Genomic DNA, 17762 nt, shown 5'->3' on the forward strand with positions numbered 1-17762 from the left:
CAAGAAAGACTGAAACGATTGAGCCATGACTTGCTGTTCATATGGCTATCCATGCGTATGCGTATTAAAATCTCAAAGATTATTTGAACTACAAAAAGTTCATATAGAATTTATTAGATAATCCTAGTCGCAGATCGAGTTTGCATTGAAAATTTGAATTTGTTTTCCCCTTTCCTTTGTGAGTGGAAACATTTCCAGCTTTTGGCGCTCACAAGTTCGAGTTCAAGGAGCAAGATAGTTGGACGCCTGCGCATTGGCTGCCTGGAAGGATTGTTTTGGTTGCAAGCGAGCTTGCAACATGTTGTGTTTTGAAAGCCAAGTTGGCGGCTTTATAAAAGCAACACGCTGGCCAGCGCATAAAACAGTTATCAACGTATTTGCAACGCGCGCGCTGCTCTTCGCTGCTTCTGTGTGCGTGTGGCATGTGTTTTCATAGGCTAACGTGTGGCAAGTGACGGTTAAGCCCATATTTTTAATAGTTGTGCTGGGCTCTAGAATTGTGGCGCGGCACCATTGATGCCGACAACAATAAATCAGTCGCTTAATCAATCTCACGTGCCAGTGCACAGTTGACCTTTCGTCTTTGCTGACAGCGACAGCGACGGCGACGGTATCATTTTCAGCTATAGTTACAGTTACAGTTACCGTTACAGTGTTTTACAGCTTTGGTGATTAAGTAGACGACAGGTAAGCCGCAAAATAGCAGAATAACTAAATCTCTTTGACCTACAAAAAAGCCAGCAAGCAGTCCAGTCCAGCTATTGTGTACATGCATAGCTTCTATCTGGTCTGCTCCATTGCTCCATGTGTATGTGTGTGTGTGTGTGTGTGTGCGGTCATTTGGACCACTCGCCCTGCTGTACAATGGTCTGGCTTGCATTTTACGAGCGCATTAAAACATAAACAACACAACACGCAAAAAACAAAGCACGTTTCAGCCAGCAACAAAACGAAGCATTCAAATTCGAATTTAACCTGAGCATAGCACCTGCATAGCTTTTGTCCCTTGGCAGGGCATTGGGGAATGATCCAATTTAAAGCACAAGCGCTTAATGAAAATTTATTATGGGCGCTTTAAATTTTATTTTATTTGCCACTCGAAAATCGAAGTATTTAAGCCAGCCAGCCCGAGCTGAGCCAAATTTCCAACACCTACGTCTCCAGCACCCAGTGCTATGCTCTGAATTTTTATTATTCTCGCACATGGCGGCATCAGGGTGTGGGACCGAGCAGCGCCTAAGGACTGGCTAAAGTATGTGCGAGACTCTATCATAAATTTTACATTTGTCAAAAAACGAAGTCGAAGCAGCAAATACTAAAATATATAAAGTAAAAATACAAACTCACAGCTGTATTTATATTTATGTGCTTTTACATATGATTGTTGTTTGGCATAATCGGATTTTGTCATGCCTGCGAGCACTTTTGCCTTTATAGATATTTATATACATTTGTTACCTATCCCATTCATTTTCTATGCCAAGCATATGTGTGCCAGCTTATTCACAACTACAAATTGCTCAAGTCATATTCATAATTTAGTTATATAAGTGTATGCTTTTGGCTAAAAACTCGTTTTCTCTGAACTCTGAATTTATTGCTCAAATATTACTTGAAAAGCTTTGCGCAATAAAGTATGCAATAGATAATGTCAATGTGTAAATACATTTGGGCGGGTCGACTTGGAAGGATTCAATAAATATTTCTCATAAATATGATGGCTCTAAAGTTATTCTCCTTACAAGTAACTTATTTTTGAATCTAACTTTTTGTTCAATAACATATACTCCAAAAGTTAAATGTATTTGATTTAAAAATCTGCTAGACATAGCTGCAGGAAAAAGCAAACAGCGCAACAAAGTTTGCCATATACATTTTTAATGTGGAATTTTTCACTTATTGCCATTAAAATGTGCGAATTGCGAGCTGAAAACCTTACTCTCAATAATTTTTATTGGGAACTGCTCACTTTGCCAACAAACTGCGTGAAAAGTCTAGCCACAAGTTCAGTTGAATTTGCTGTTTGTATTTAATATTAAAATTATTTCTTAGCGTTCATGCTGTTTCATGCGATGAATTCAAGGAAATCCAAGAGCATATTTTTGCAAAATTAGCTTATTGCTACATATGATAATTTGGCCATAAGAAAAATCTTTTTGTTGATGCTGCCAAGCATGTTGAATAATGAATTTGAATTGGGCATATACAGCAAAGTATGTACATAATGATGATGAAAGGCATTTTAAAATGGTTTTACCCTAGCTTAACTCAAAAGCTCAAATGGGACTCAACGTATTGACTAAAGTTAAGCAAAAAGAATCACAATGGCTTAGCCAAAGTACTCACCTGTCGAGTCATAAGCACAAGCATACAGATATCCACACCCACAGAACACACACACCCACTCATAAATATACGCAGCCATGTGTTTATGGTAGATTAAACGTTTGGCTGTTAGCAGCAGCTGGGAGAAAGCAGCAAACATGACGCACACACACACACACACACTTACGAGCATATACATACAAATGTATATGTGAATATGAGTACTTTTATTTGTGTGTGCCTGGCATATGTTGTGCCTGCTGTTGTCTGATATTTTTATTGTCATAATCGTAGCTTTAAGTACGCTGCTCACATATGATAAAGCCAAAGCTAAGGCTAAGCAGCTGCGTCTTTGCCAACTGCCAGCTGGCACAGCATGACAAGCGCGTCGGCAATGCGCTGTGATAATGAAGTCTAGACCGGATGCCACAATGTGCCGCACTTAGTTAGCACTATATACAACGCCTTAGCTTTGCCCTACATACAATCATAAAATACACAGCGAAAAATAGTCAAAAGCAATAGAGAAGTTTTCAATATTTTCAACCAAAAGTACATGGAAAGGAAAACATGTTGTAATATTTACAAAACTATAATGAGCTAGATAGCTGAAGCTTAACAAAAGCTAGTTATTAAATTTAATGCCTAATCTTAAACTTTTTCTATTGTCTTTCAATGCGATAAGCAAAATTACGAAAGCTGTACAAAGAAAGTTTGATAACAAATTGTTTAGTGTATCTAATATATATTTGAGTGAAAATATGTCTTTGTATATCTGTTGTCATTGGCAGTTATTAAAGATTGGTCACGTTGGTCGCTTTTGTGGCTCATTAGTTGGCCGCATCGTTAGCATTTGTCATAGACAAAAGCCACAGTCTCAGTCACAGTTGTTTATACATACTTTATATGTATATATGCATGCATGTGTGTGTGTGTGTCTTTGAACATCTTAGCAAGTGCGTGCGTGTATGTGTTTATACCACTGATAACTGCGGGCTATTAATTATATTTGTACTTACTAATTGATAAACTGTTACAGACCAAAAGTCTGCGCTTGATGTTCGAACACCTTTGTCGAGCTGTGTAATTAATTGCACTACAGAGTTAATGTAGCTGCGATTTACTTCAGTGTTGACCACACAGTGTGTGCTGTGGCTAATGACTGCTGCTGACTCACAGGGCGTATGCGTTATCATTTACATATTACGCATACGCATACGCAGCTCCAACCGTTACATGCAGCGCATTAAAATCAAGTGAATGTTCAGTCAACAGGCAAAACCTTTTCTGTTTTTTTTTCTTATTGAAATTAAAATTAAAAGCACATAAAAGGTTTACTACATAGAGACGCATAAAAGGTTCAACTATGTCAATAGCATGTGCACGGTCTAATGCGCCCATTTCCACTTACTTTAATAGTGCTTCTTCTTTTTCGCCAGCACTTATAGGCCAACTCTAGGCCGACACCGCAGCCGGCCGCACTCAAGTCCGAGCACACACACACACGCACACACAAAGCTCAAGCCGCATTGAAATCCTAAACACATTCACATGGGACATAGAACAAAATGGTTGGCCAAGCCCCTGGCCTTGATTAAAGTGCCAGAAACATTTGATTGCTTGATGTTGTGTCTTGTTGTGGTCAAGCAGCTTTTGAATTGGTTTATTTGGCCTTTTTGTTTTGATTGCTGCTCAGCTATGGTTGAAGAAATTTTTATTAAAATTCAGCTGTACTTATGTGCTTTTGTCAACAAGTTTGTGGCACTTAATGACTATAAAATGTTCAGTTTGTGACTGCGCGCTGAGACAAAAGCAAACTAAAATTGTATTTTATTAAAAGCAATTCGTGCTCGGCGACAAATGCCCATTTGGGCTTACAGACAGACCAAGGACAGAAGGGGAACAGGAGAAGCATTGTGAGCAATCAGTGTAAACTGTTTGAGGCACGTTTGCCGTCTTATTGTCAGACAATTTTATATGTATTTAATTTAATGTATGACAACAAGTTATATAATTGCGCAACAAATTAATTTGTTCAACTGAAAATTGTGTCATGCTTAGCACGGAAGCTGAGATAATGCATTTATGTTTGCAGTGGCAGCAAAACCTAATTATCGCTAATGCTGAGCAGCATTATTAATGCATTTGCATAAAGATATACATACCATGCACATATATATATATATATATAATTTGATAATACGCCTGGTTGCACCGTCAGGTGGCAAGCAGCTAGCATTTGTTGCTAGAAATTTGCACTCCATCAAGTGGAAAATCAAAACTAAATACACACACACACACACACACACATCTATGCAAGACAAACAGTTGTTCAGGCTGCAACAATCGATTGCACAAGACACTGGGGCAACAAGCGACAGCCAACTATAGACAACAAGTTCATGCCACAATGCTGCTGCGGCTGCTGCTGCTGCTGCTGTCGACTGACCGCAGTTGCTTGTCCTTTGTCTATTGACAGTTTTAATAAGGAAGCATTGGCCAGGAACTGAACTCGAGCTCATGCTCGATTGCTGCACAAAGTTCTCTGTCTCTCTATCTGTGTAAACCAAACTGGCTAAATAACTTGGCTTTAGCCAGCCGCAAAACTTTTACTGGCTTTAACCGCAGCGCCATTAAATGCCAAATATGCAGCGAGTGCCTCGTGATAATGTGTCTAAAGTTTTATTTTCTTGCGCTTATTTACAGACATTTTATTATACTCTAAACAGCGAGTGCCTTTTGATTTTGTCGTTAAGTTGGTTAGTAAGCAGCGTTCAGCATTATAGCTTGGAAAGCTAGTAAAAGCGCATAAATAAAAAAATTGTTTTTTTTTATATTTTTGCTTAAAAATAGTTTAAAGTGTTTATTTTGAGTATGCTTAATTTTCTTGATCTTGTTAGCTTGCTTCTTGGATGACACTGTGTTGCGCGAGCATGTCTTACAAAAGCTCACTGATCTGCAACTTTAAATGAGCTTGCTATGTCAGAACTTCTTAGCTTAGTTAGTTTATTAAAATTAATAAATATAAAAATGTAACGTTTAAGATCTGCGTTTAAGTCTTAAAAGTCTTTTTTTTAGTGCTATTTAAATTGCTTTTCTAGCATAAGGTTCAGCCAGTCAACGAGAGCAGCAGTCAAACAGTTGTTCAGTCTATTTATTACACACATACACACGTGTACAAACACATATACATACATTTGTATATACATTTGTACATATGCTGTTGTTGTTTAGCTATTGGCAATCTCTGCTTAGCTTCCGCTGCCAAACACAGACCGCCACGTGCTGGATTCTCTATAAAATTCTCATGTACACATACATATATATTTTTAAACTGAAATTGCCAGAGCAATCAATAAGTTCGCATATCCATCCATTGAATGCCCCGTCAATGCAAAGTGGCTGAATGAGTTTTCAAAAAGTTTTTTTCGTTTATTTTTTTTTTTTCCTCTCCCCACACTTTTGTCTATTTCGTTGGTATTTGCCACAGCTAAGCTGCCGCTTTCAGCGATAATAATAACAAATTGAGGCCGTTTTATTTTAACCAAAATGCCCGCACAGTTTAAAGCCTGCGAACGGCCAGCGAATTTTAAATGCGGCGTCGTCTGCTTTGTAAGGATCAAGCGCTTAAAATAATTATAGAAATCCATTAATGAAACTTTGCTGAGCGGCTTTTTGAAGAGCAGCATAACGTTTAAGCATGACAAATTGTTTTTTTTTTTGAGGTGGGCATGGCATGAAAACGTTTTATATATATTTATGGCAACCCCACAGCTCGAGTTTGTATATAATTAAATCAAATTTTAATAACTTGCGTTATTAATAACGGCAAAATTTATGGATGATTTTTTTGTTGACAGTTTGATGACATAAATTATAAGCAAAAAGGATTAGAAGAGTTTTTGTTATGGCTATTAAAGTTTAATTAATTGAAGAAGAAGTAAATTTGACTTTTTTATATTTTGTCTAACAAATTAGTGAATACGCGCTTTAACCTTTAGATCGAATAAAAGAAATAGTAGCTATGGCATCATATTATGTATACGCAATGTTGGCTCTGAAATCTAGGCTAACGCTTGACCCAAATGCTTAGCACGTATTTCCTGCCTTGCTTGCCTTTAAATTAAGACAATATCCTTATCAAATGCTGAATAATAAAGATAGAAAAGTGACAATCTGTCCCCAGCTCGGGTTGCTAATGATGACTGTATTATTAACATAATCGAGATTGTGATGACTGTCATCAGCGGCTAATCAACGTGGCCCACTATATTTTTCCATATATATACATACACATATATATATATATATATATATATATATATGTATTTTAGACCCAAATGTCAAAACACTGACAGCGTCGACAGACAAATCTTTTTATAATCGCGCCCAATGACCTTAAGCTGCGAATGTGGGAGGCGACCTGTTGGCGTCCTAGCTTATTATGCCTATATACATACAGATATATATTTATTTGTTGACATTTTGCAATTTATTTTATACATTTCTGTAGCTTGTAATGACCGCGACAGTCAACGCGACTTTTGCTTTTTTGTTGTTGCTTCTTTTTTCTTGCTGTTTTGCTTTTGTGGCACAAATGATGTTCAAGTTGTTTGTGCGCTTGCTGTCCGGCCAGCTGTATTGTTTGTTTGTTTGTTTGTTTGCTGAGCGACGCTCTGTCAACGCCGTTGGCGTCTCGTTGTGCTGCGCTTTTCTTCTGCTCTACACTCACCGAAAATGTTGGCATTCGACAAAAGGTAGAGTTTAGTACTAAGAGAGGCTGCCATGGCGACAAAGCTGCTTAAGGCTAAGAGCATTGATTGTTGGCAGGCGATAAAATATGCTTGTAAGCTGATTGCTCAGCTGTCAATCAAATTGTCAACATAACAAGCATATATGTGGCTCGAAGAGACGCTTAAGCAACTTCAAATTAGACGGAATTACTTCAAGTGTATTCGCTGGTCTTCTAGGTGGCTTTCATTTTGCTCAGCTCTGTTATTTGTAGCTCATTTCATCGTTTTGCTGTCGTGTGCGCTTTGTAATGCTTGGAATTTTGTTTGTGATTTGCTTGTAATTTTTTTTTGCTGCTGCTTTTTTCGCGTTTTATTTTTGCTTTCGTTTTATATTTTCTTCGCTCGCATTTCACGTTAAATTCAGTCACGCGTAAGCAACGCACTGCGCACTTTATGAATTTCTGTGTGTTCCAGCTCTATTACTTTCATTCCTTTTTTTTCTTATTTTTTTTTTGAAAAGCAGCCAGTCTTTTTATTTGCGACTTTTGTGTTATTGCCATTAGCGAGTGGCGCAAGGATTCCAAAAAGTTGGCTAGAGCGCCAGCCAGCCAACAACAATGCAATGGGAGTGAGAGCTCCAGCTGTCGTTGTCTTGGCAGTCGGTGTTTATTAAGTCTAATTCAATTTTGTGTGAATTTTATTTGTTGCATACATTAAGGCACGACGCCACACGCGCTCTCGCATGACGTTGTACGTCTTGGTATTGGTAGCCCAGATTCAGATTCAGCTGGAAACAGCCTTGAGGGCAGCTGCCACAAGGTGTGCAGTTAATGCCTGTCGTCGCAGTTGTAATTACACACTTGGCAATTTGGAGACTGCTTGCTATGAAGTTTTTAATTAAAACTTTGATAAATAAGCTCAATTTATCCGTCAGATATTTGGCATTTTAAGTTTAACAAAGACGCACACACACGCTTACTCTCTCTCTCTCTCTCTCTCTCTCATACTTTCACTCACTCTCTGGCAGCAAGTTTTTCATTTAAATTGAAATTTAACCAAGTAAATTGAAAGGAAAGTCTTTGAAATGTCAGTCGTGCTGTCGTACAAAAGCAACAAATTAATTTTATGCTTAAATCTAGGACAAATGCTTGCCACAAATTTATTATGTCAGCAACAGTTGATGAAGCTGGGGTGCGTATACGTAATGTACTTGGGCAATATCATTATGAAATTATGCTAGACATTTCTACAGAATTTGCATTTCATATTGCTTTGAACTCTACTCTCTACTATATATGCATATAAATTTATGATGAAGCTGCTGTGCCATGCTTGCCATTTATGACTGTCAATGTTTCAATTATTCACATTTATTTCTCTGGCTCACATGATACGCAAGCTTATCAATTTTTATTGTGCCTGACAGCAGTGCTAAGCAAATACATTTGTCTACTCAAAGTTGCCAAAATTGTGGCACGCTTACAACGAATATCTAACCCAAGTGGGTCAGCATTGTGGCAAGTGCAATCTGTGGCGTGAAAATGGTGCACAAACACATTCGTTTATATATGCGATTAACCTACATGCTGCCACACACACACACACACAGATACACATACGCATGCTGAGCGTGCAACTTGCTGCAAATTGAGGCAAAGTTTAAGAGAAGTCGCGTGCTTCGTGCCACAAGCCGATTGCAGTGGCAAGTGGCCCTGACAATGCCAACAATGCCACATGCCTTGGAGTAACAATGATGATGATGACGCTGAGTAACGCTGATGATGATGATGATGTTACAAGCTCTTTGCATGCATTTTGATGCAAGCCCCATAAGAAAAGCCATAGCAGCCAGTTGAAAGTTTCTTGCCGTTTTACTGCAAGTGGCAATGTCTTCAGCGTACGTGGCTCCGTCACATGCTGTTTGTGTTTAATTTGTGGCCCAAGCCACACAGCTGTTGTCAATCGATGTCGTCATTGCAACATGCCAAAAAACAAAGATAAATGGAAGATAGCTACAGTGCTGTCGTTACAGCGCTTTTCACGCTAGATCTGCTAAAGCGAGCTAAGATTAAGTCTTAGTTGAGCTTAAGCTAAAGTTGTTGACCTTTATGTTTGGCTTTATTAATTAACAATTATTGGCTAGTTTGTGTTTTTATATATAAATGCAAACAATCCAGTCACTTTTGTCAATAAAAAACTATTATTTTGTAATTTAAAAATATAATTACATTTTTTCTTGAACGGTTATGCCTACTTAAAATAACAATTATATTCGCATTATGCCAAGCTGCTTTAATTATAAGCTGCTATAAGCTTGCATATCGGCTGGCTACACGGAAAAAATAAAATTGTGTTGCATTTTATATAAAAGCTATAAGCGAGTATAAAATATTTTTATTGTGTTAAAAGTAATTTCATTAGAAAGCTTGTGCTTTAAGATAAAGATGATAAGTAAAGAGTTTACTCAGTGAAATTCTGATGCTGAAATGCTGTTCTCTCTGCTAAGATGTGCAACAGTGTCTTTGACAATTTTTGTGCAACCTGGAATTTGATTATGCGCCTGATTAAGTTGCTGCACTCATCGCCATTTGTGCCCCTTGGTTGAAGCATGTTGCTGATTGCTTTTAGGGTTAGCTGCGTGGCTCTCTTTAATCCGTTTTTAGCTCAGTTTGCTGACCTTTTTTATGCTGCAGAGAAAACGCGCGGTCGGGTTTTACGCTTCAGTTACAAAGAAATTTATTCGATACACACAAATTAGAGAATTTCGTTATCCTTAGCTGACTTTGATGCTGTTGCTCTTTCGGTCGGTCTGATTGCAAATTCGAAGAAGGGAGAAAAATTTAATTTAATTTTAAAAATGAATTTCTTGTAGAATTGTGTTGCAATTAGCCAACTGGTTAGCCACATGCTCAGCTAATCCAATTTGCATAAAAACAAAGTGCCCAATGCGCACACAGTTTCACCCTCGTTAAGCTGCAACAAAAGCTGTGTGTGGCAGCAAGAGCAATGGCAATGGCAACGGCAACGGCAGCATAATGAGCAACCAGACTCCAAGTGTTGGGGGAAAGTGGCGCGTCGCAGGTTAAGGACTTTTGCAGTGGGCACCAACTTTGGCGCAGCTCATTGTGCAGCTAAATTTAGGTAACTCAACTCAAAGTTTTTAATAACACTTAAGGCAGCATCCAAGCTAAGCGAAGAGCCAGCCTGCCCATACTTGACCCAGCAGCGCCAGCAGCGACTGACAGCCACTGACAGCGACTGTCTCGCAAGTTGTTTGGATTTCAAAAGCGTCGGCAATTTAGCGCTGATTAGTATAAATATGTAACAGTTAGTGACCCATTTTCTGCACACCATTGAGCCAGAAAAAGGCTTTAATGTATGCCTGTCTCTGTCTCACTCTTTCGCACACACACACGCACAGATTGCTGGCTCTGTCATAAAAGGGCCGTCGGCATCATCATGAACAGTTTAACGCTGTGTTCCATGCTCTGGTTTACAGTTAACGTCTGGCGCCATTTTGTAATCATTAAGCCTGCCTTTTTGCACACTACTACGGCTAAGTAGTTGTAATAGCCACACATACAGAAACACACACACGGCTGTCGTAAAATAATTTGTTTATGGTCTGCGGTCGTTGCACCATTAAGAGTTGAAATTAATTGCAATAAATTTGCCAGCAAACAAGCCAAAAGCTTTGCATATTTTTTAGCGCGCCATATGCGTACAATTGCCTTTCTGCGAATGTGTGTGTGTGCTGGAAACATAAAAGCGTATTTTATGATTTAAGTGGCGTTAAGCCACAAGCCAGCCATAAACATAAACACTTAATTTAAATGCCGTTGCCCAAACCATAAATCTGACTAATTATATCCTGCAATTGTTGCTCAATAAAGTATTTTGATTTTTGTATTAAAGGCTGTTTATTTTATTTGGAATATAATAGACATCGAGCTAACGCTCATATCAAGTTTACCTCGTTTATGTTAACACAATCGTTGTAAGTTTTCCATCAATTAATTGCACAGCAACTTCTAGAATACCTCGGCATTCTTGCAGACTTATATTAATTATTCTTCTCTCGCTAACTAATCGTCGCATTATGCGCGGCATCATGTTTATGATTAAATTAGTGAATGACAAAATTGACTCCTCGTAAATCTCATTTTTCAATCCCTTTGCACTACTAATTATTTCCTACATTAACACTGCGAGTGCGTGCTGCTGATTTCAAGCGACTTTATTATGTCTGCAGCGCACAGCCAACAGCTTTGACTATTACGAACACTATTTTATTATATTTAAGTGTTAATAAGTATCACAGAGCTCATTAGCTGCTTAATTTCTTATAATTACGTATACTTAATTTTATACTTATACGCATATTGAACTGTCCAGCGGCGACGTTAAACACACACAAAGGCATCAAAGCTGTCTCTTAAATGTTCGCGTCAGCGACTAAAGTAGTGCCGGCTTAATTAATTGCAGTCAAGCAGCAACTCATTCATACGGAAAACAATTGCAACTACTGGAGTGTCGACTTAAAGCCATAAATAAACTGACATGGCCAAAATTGATAGAAGTCTGCGCTTGATGCCCAGCAGATTGAACTTGCTATCAGTTTTCGCAACAATGCTGAGCATTCAAGCGGAAGTAGCGTGGTGCTGACATATGCACACACCCACCACACCACACCCCTCCCCTTAGCACACACACACACACACACAGATACTCTCTGACGCATGCCAAGTCGCATCAATTTTGTGAACTTTTCTCATATTTTTTTGTTGTTGCTGGTGCGCGCGACTTTTGTGGCCAACAGGCGTTTGCGTTCGCTCGCTTGCAGTCTCGTCAGCTGTTTGATGCTGCCAGCTCGCTGTCAGTTTTTCTACTTTTTTTTTTAGCATAACCCCAGCGGTATTGCTGGCATTTTAATAAACCACATACCAAGCCGAAAACCCTAAACGCCAACGCGCGCTAAGCCTCAACCAGCTGGCCAAGCGTTACACTAGCATGCGGCTAATGAATATTTATAAAATTTGCTGGCCAAACTATTTGAGCTCGCCTGACAGGCTATAGATATGGAAATGGTAGCGCTGCCTGGGCAGGCGAAATAGCTTGCATTATTTGTTAAGCACTTGCCGTCAGCTCGTCAGTTGGACAGCAGTTTTCTCTATAGACCGCTGGTCAGTGCTGCCAAAGCAGCTGTCAAAGCGCCAACACAACACTTGTGTGTGTGTGTGCGTGTGTGTATGTGTGACAATGCCACATGCTCTCTGGATGTTTAATCCCTCGTAACCAGCGTGAGTTTTTAAGCCTCAATGCTTCGGTTTTTATCGTTGATATTACGAGTGCTCCACACAAAGCAGCTCTAAGTGCAGCTTTCATTGTTGTCCTTGTTGTTGTTGTAGCTGTTGCTGTGTGTGTGTGTGTGCACACAAATGTACTTTTGATGACATTTTAAATGTCGTCACTGTCAGAGGCTTGTCAGCTTTAAGTTACTTGCCTTTTGCCAATAATGCTGTGTGTGCAATAAAATATATCTTAAAATAAAGGTCAGATTGATTTTACTGTATAAATAAAGGGTGTACACACTGTTATTTTCACTTGCTTAAGCAGCAGGCCGCAAAAAAATAAGAAAACAAATAAACAACACGCATCATAAAAGTTTAAGAGTTCTTACCAAAAAATAAAATATACATGTAAAATATTTATGCATGCTTATATTTTCTCTTTTTTTACAGCACACAGACACAGATACACACATACACACACACACAAAGAAAATGTCAACAGCAGCAGCTTGGGTTTTTATTTACAAAACTCTTTGCCACAACAAAACAACAAAAAAAAATTTATTCAAGTTATTCTTGCTTTAAAATGTAAAGCAACAAGGCGACGCATGACAATGCAAAGTTGAGTCAGGAATCTTACAGTTCTTGCTGTTGCTTTTGTTGTTGCACACAGCTGGCTGCTTGTCTATGGAGGCCTACTAGATTTAATTAAAGTTTTATAAAGCCAGACCGAAAAGCAAAAGCAAAATAAACCAAAGGATTCGCACACAACTTTTGTTTTTCTACTCGACTGCCAATGGCTGGCAAATTATATTAAGCCAACACTTGTATGAGCTTCATTATTTCCACACACAAACACTTTACAAAATATATAAACAATTTTGCGCACACTAATTTTATTAACAAATTGTACTCATACTAAAAACAGCATTTTAGTTAAAGCAGCTGATTAGCTAAACGCATAGTGCAAGCCCTTCAGTTGGCACTCAAGTCTGCTCAATGTTGCATGGAAATTATTACAGCGCATACTTAAGCAGCATTTTACATAAATTAAGCAGCCAAAATTTATTTCATTATGCATGAGCCGAGGCGGCACTCAGCTGAGATTTGGGGCACAGCCTGAAATTTCAAGCGACACACGACCGGCCAACTCTCCGAGGGCTAAAAGCTCAAGTTTGGCCAGCACTTTGGCTTTCACGAGTAATGGTAAGACATTTAAAAGAAATGCGCCTGCTTGCTTATAAAGCTGTCGGCACCTTAGCTGCAAAATATGGCCAGTCAGTCTGGTTAAGAACTGAATTGAAGCTGACAGCAGAAAAAACGTGCACTGAAAAAAACAAATTATATGAAATGATGAAAGCCCTTTTGTTATTCATATTTCAAATTTGAATTATTTTTGCTTTCGTTTACTACACATAATCAAAAATAAAACGCATTGTTGTTACACAAGCTTGAATGTAATATTTTTTTACTTTTTGAATACGTAAGCATGTTTAAAAACAGAATTTTTATTCACTACCTACAGTGTAAAATCAACACACAGCGTGTGTCTAGCTGTGAAATATCATAGGCAATGTTAGTCAAGCATAAAATTTGCATACGCCATGTAGGACACTTGTAATTTAGCAGGTTGCCTCATATGAAGCACTAGATAAGTTGCCAAGCCCCTGGACAAAGTGCTACTCAGGACACACACAAACGGACAGACAGACAGTCAGGCAGACAGACAGGCAGATAGACTAGCACTGTTATAGTTTAGAGTCAGAAAGTTTTTGAGCCCAACAATGTTATTGCTGAGTGTATCAAGTTTTAATTTAAGCGTTCGCAAACAGTTTGCAATTTGCATTTGTGCCAATACTCGTGGCGTTGTTGTTGTCGTTGCTGCTGTTGCTGTTGTTCAGGTAATTAACACTTTGGCATGCTGTTAGCTACAAAATCGAAACTGTCAGCCAACTGAACGTGCATCGCTCAATCTTTGCAGCTGATTGCAATAAATTAGATTTTGCGAAACAAAATGTAATTATATCAAGTTGCAATTCCAATTAGACAGCGCTGCTGATGCACACAAACACACACACATACACACAGAGGAAGAGTCGTTGTCGGGGTCACACACACACACACAGAGCGCATGCCACATGACTGCTGCATGTAAAATACTTTAACTGCAAAAGCGGCTTAAATCAATTGCCTCGGAATTGTTGTTGCTGATGCTGCTGCTGTTGCCTGCGCTGTAAAATTGAATTGCCTGTTGCACTTAGCATCTAATTCACCTGCTTGAGACTGAGACAAGCCGACAGTTCGACACACGTTTGCATGCATGTGTGGCATCTAAGGACTTCTTAGCTCGGCACAAAGCATTTGCTGTCTCAAAGTTTATTTGCAATTTGCGATTGCTAGCAAAGGCGTTGAAATTGCTGTTTGTACCACCCACTGCTGGGCTAAGATAAATAAATGTTTGCAATAAAAAAATCCAAGAACAAAAAGCGCTAAGCATTAATTAGCGCACAAAGTTTATTGATCTTACGTTTTGTATGCCCAAAATATATTTAAAAAACTCATTGAAGTGAACTTAATTTCAAACAGCAATAATTAACATACCAATTAATTTGCTGCCTCTATAGTCTTCATGAGTTAATAAATTGCTACTAACTATAAATATTGCAGAGTATCGCTATCGCAGCAACTAATGCAATTTGATCTCAACAAGTTTTTGGATTTACCATGCGCAACTCGAGTCGTGCACAAATTTATGCTCAACACTGTTGTGTGTACATTTCTAGTTTGCCCTGATGCGAGTAAATTCAAAGCACTTACACGTACGCAAATTATGATTACATATGCATATGTATATATCTGCCAAAAATATAGTTATTGCTAGTTGGGCAATGTTTGCATATGCATTTGGCTTTGCTTACAAAGTAAAGTGCAATAATTTATATAGTTAGTAGCTAAACAGATGATGCGGGATTTGATTTGCTGTGCATGGGCAATTATACTGAAACAATAAACAGACTGCGCTAAACTATCAAAAACAATGCGTAAATTGGCAAATGGCGTTTATAATGCCCTCAAGCGTTAAACTTTATACATGCGAGCTTAGTTTCAGTTTAGTTGTGCGGCTCTCACTCACTTTTTGTTTTTGTTTCTAGCCACACAGCCCCCCAATTGCAGGCGGAAGGAAGTCGCATAGCGGATGTCTAAGCTGTTGGTTATTTAGCTCATAAACACTACAAATTGTGGCAAGGCAGTCAAGCGTGCAAACAAGAAACTTACGTTGCCAATATAATGCCGAAAATCAAATGGAAGTTGATAAATAAAAAAACATAATGCCGCAACCGAGCTACAATAATAACAAGTGAAATATTTTCTAACGAAATTGAAAATTGTTTGCCGACAACAATAGCGCGCAAACCTTAGCACTTTATTTAACAACCAGCGATTTATAAACGCTTACAACAACAACAGCAGCAGCAACAGCAGCAGCAACAACAGTTACAGCTACAACAATAACAAAATGGCCGACCTGGAACGCATTCGGCTGGTGATACTGGGCGGCGCGGGCGTGGGCAAAAGCTCCATTGTAAAGCGTTTCCTATTCAAGACCTACACGGACAAATATCGTGCCACCGTCGAGGATCTCTACAATCGAGAATACGACCTGGGCGGCGTCACACTAAAGGTAAGCAACGTGTCCTTTATGTTTTTATTTTTTATTTTTCGCACTCACTGCATTAGTGTAAATGAGCACTTGTATTACTCTTAACAAAAAGGTTTATAATAATGCAATGGCAAAGCCAAGACGAAAGTGCGCTGCTTAAATTTAGCGCACTAAGTGCACAGGCTGAAGTTATAAATTTAATTAGTGTACGAAAGATTTATGCTTAACTTAATTTAATTTTGCAGTTTTGACAAAACAAAGTTGGAATTAACAATCTAAACCTTAGTTATTGCTTTTGCTTAAGACTAGGCTAAATATAATGTTGGCTAATTTTAGAGCTGCTTAAAGTGTGAACAACTCAAGCTTTTGTTGCTCCACTTGAGAGCGGCTGCTGTTTTCTAATTAAAAAATACTTAACTTACCTACGCTCTATCATACATTCAAATTAAATTGTTACATTTAACTTGCACTTAGTTATTTTCTTAATTTATATTTAAGTGTAGCACAGCTTTGCGCATTTAATCTCAACAATTATTTCATAGCCACTTGATTTGCATATTTTGATTTAATAAATTGAAAATCTTGAATTTCACTTGGCTTAATGTTGCAAGGGGTATTAAATGTAGTTAGTTCTCATAGCAGCTGCAGCTTAAGGGACAAGCAAGACGCTTAAACAGGAATTTACAAGCACAGCATGAAAATGCGCTTAGATCTAGTTATTGTCTCTGGCTGTGGCAGAAGTGAGCACTCGAGTTGCACAAGCCATAACGCTGGTTGCTCATGGCAACTTGAGGCTGTTGCAGGCTAATTAAATCATGGCTGCGGTCAATTGCAGTTACGCTTACGCTTCATGGGAAGCGCCTGCTGGCGACATTTGCATTTATTAGTTGAAAATATGAGACGTGCCACACACGTGCGGCAAGAACAGAGATTGTGCCTGTGGCAATAACAATAAGTTGATTACACATTTAAGCACTAGGCATGCAAATTGAGCAAAACATCAAATGGATTAATAGTCTGGCACACGCCCATACGCCCGCAGACAGGCAAGGCAAGCTCATTAATCAAATTTACACGCACTGCCGCAAAACTGTGGCAGCCAACTTCAAAACTTGAGCTAAGGCTGAGGCTGCGTCATGTTATGGATATTAAGAGCGTTAAAAGTCTGAGGCGTATGAGGCTCTGTGCCCAGTCAACGCATGCGGTGAACTTGCTTTTGCTTTTGATGGCACATCATTCAAGCTACGCATTCGAGCTGATTATTTGCAAAAGTTCCATATCGCCCCCGCCACTCTCTTTGCCACAAAAAGTTGTAACAAAAAGTTGATTAATAGGTATGCCGGGCGTTTGCTTTGGGGCGTTGTTGTCCTGGTTGCGCAGCAGCAGCAAATTGATGTTGACTAAACTGCTTGGAGTCTTCGCCACGTTCTCGACATTGACACTGTTTGCCGCTGGTGCTGATGCTGCTGCTGCTGCTGTTATCATCGACAAAGTCATCATCTTGCTCATCATCATTATCGTCGTCATCAAGCTAAAAATTTTGTTTTAATTAATTTCATTCTAACGCTTGCAGCTAGCAAATGCTTTGGGGCAAGCCACGCTGTGGCCTGTAAAATGGTCAGCAACTAATACTTGTTGTTCGTTAAAAGTTACAGGCGCTTGATTGAATTTCGTGCTGCTTCACCAAGTTAACATTACGCATACGCAACGTGGGGTCGCACTTTAAGCCTTTCAATCTAACAGCAGCTTGCA

The 17762-nt window shown here is 38.9% G+C and overlaps 1 protein-coding gene across 1 annotated transcript in view; it reads left to right on the top strand.

Annotated features, from left to right (window-relative positions):
* The first annotated feature begins 211 nt into the window (after positions 1–211).
* LOC108597352 (GTP-binding protein Di-Ras2) overlaps positions 212–17762 on the top strand; it is a 28407-nt gene continuing 10856 nt past the window's right edge. Inside the window, exons 1-2 of the mRNA XM_017983858.1 lie at positions 212–687; positions 15502–16031. Coding sequence (XP_017839347.1) covers positions 15867–16031 — 165 coding nt within the window. The 5' untranslated portion in view covers positions 212–687; positions 15502–15866. The remainder of the gene's footprint in view (positions 688–15501; positions 16032–17762) is intronic.

The sequence above is a fragment of the Drosophila busckii genome, chromosome 2R (assembly GCF_011750605.1).
Source record: "Drosophila busckii strain San Diego stock center, stock number 13000-0081.31 chromosome 2R, ASM1175060v1, whole genome shotgun sequence".
NCBI classification, from domain to species: domain Eukaryota; kingdom Metazoa; phylum Arthropoda; class Insecta; order Diptera; family Drosophilidae; genus Drosophila; species Drosophila busckii.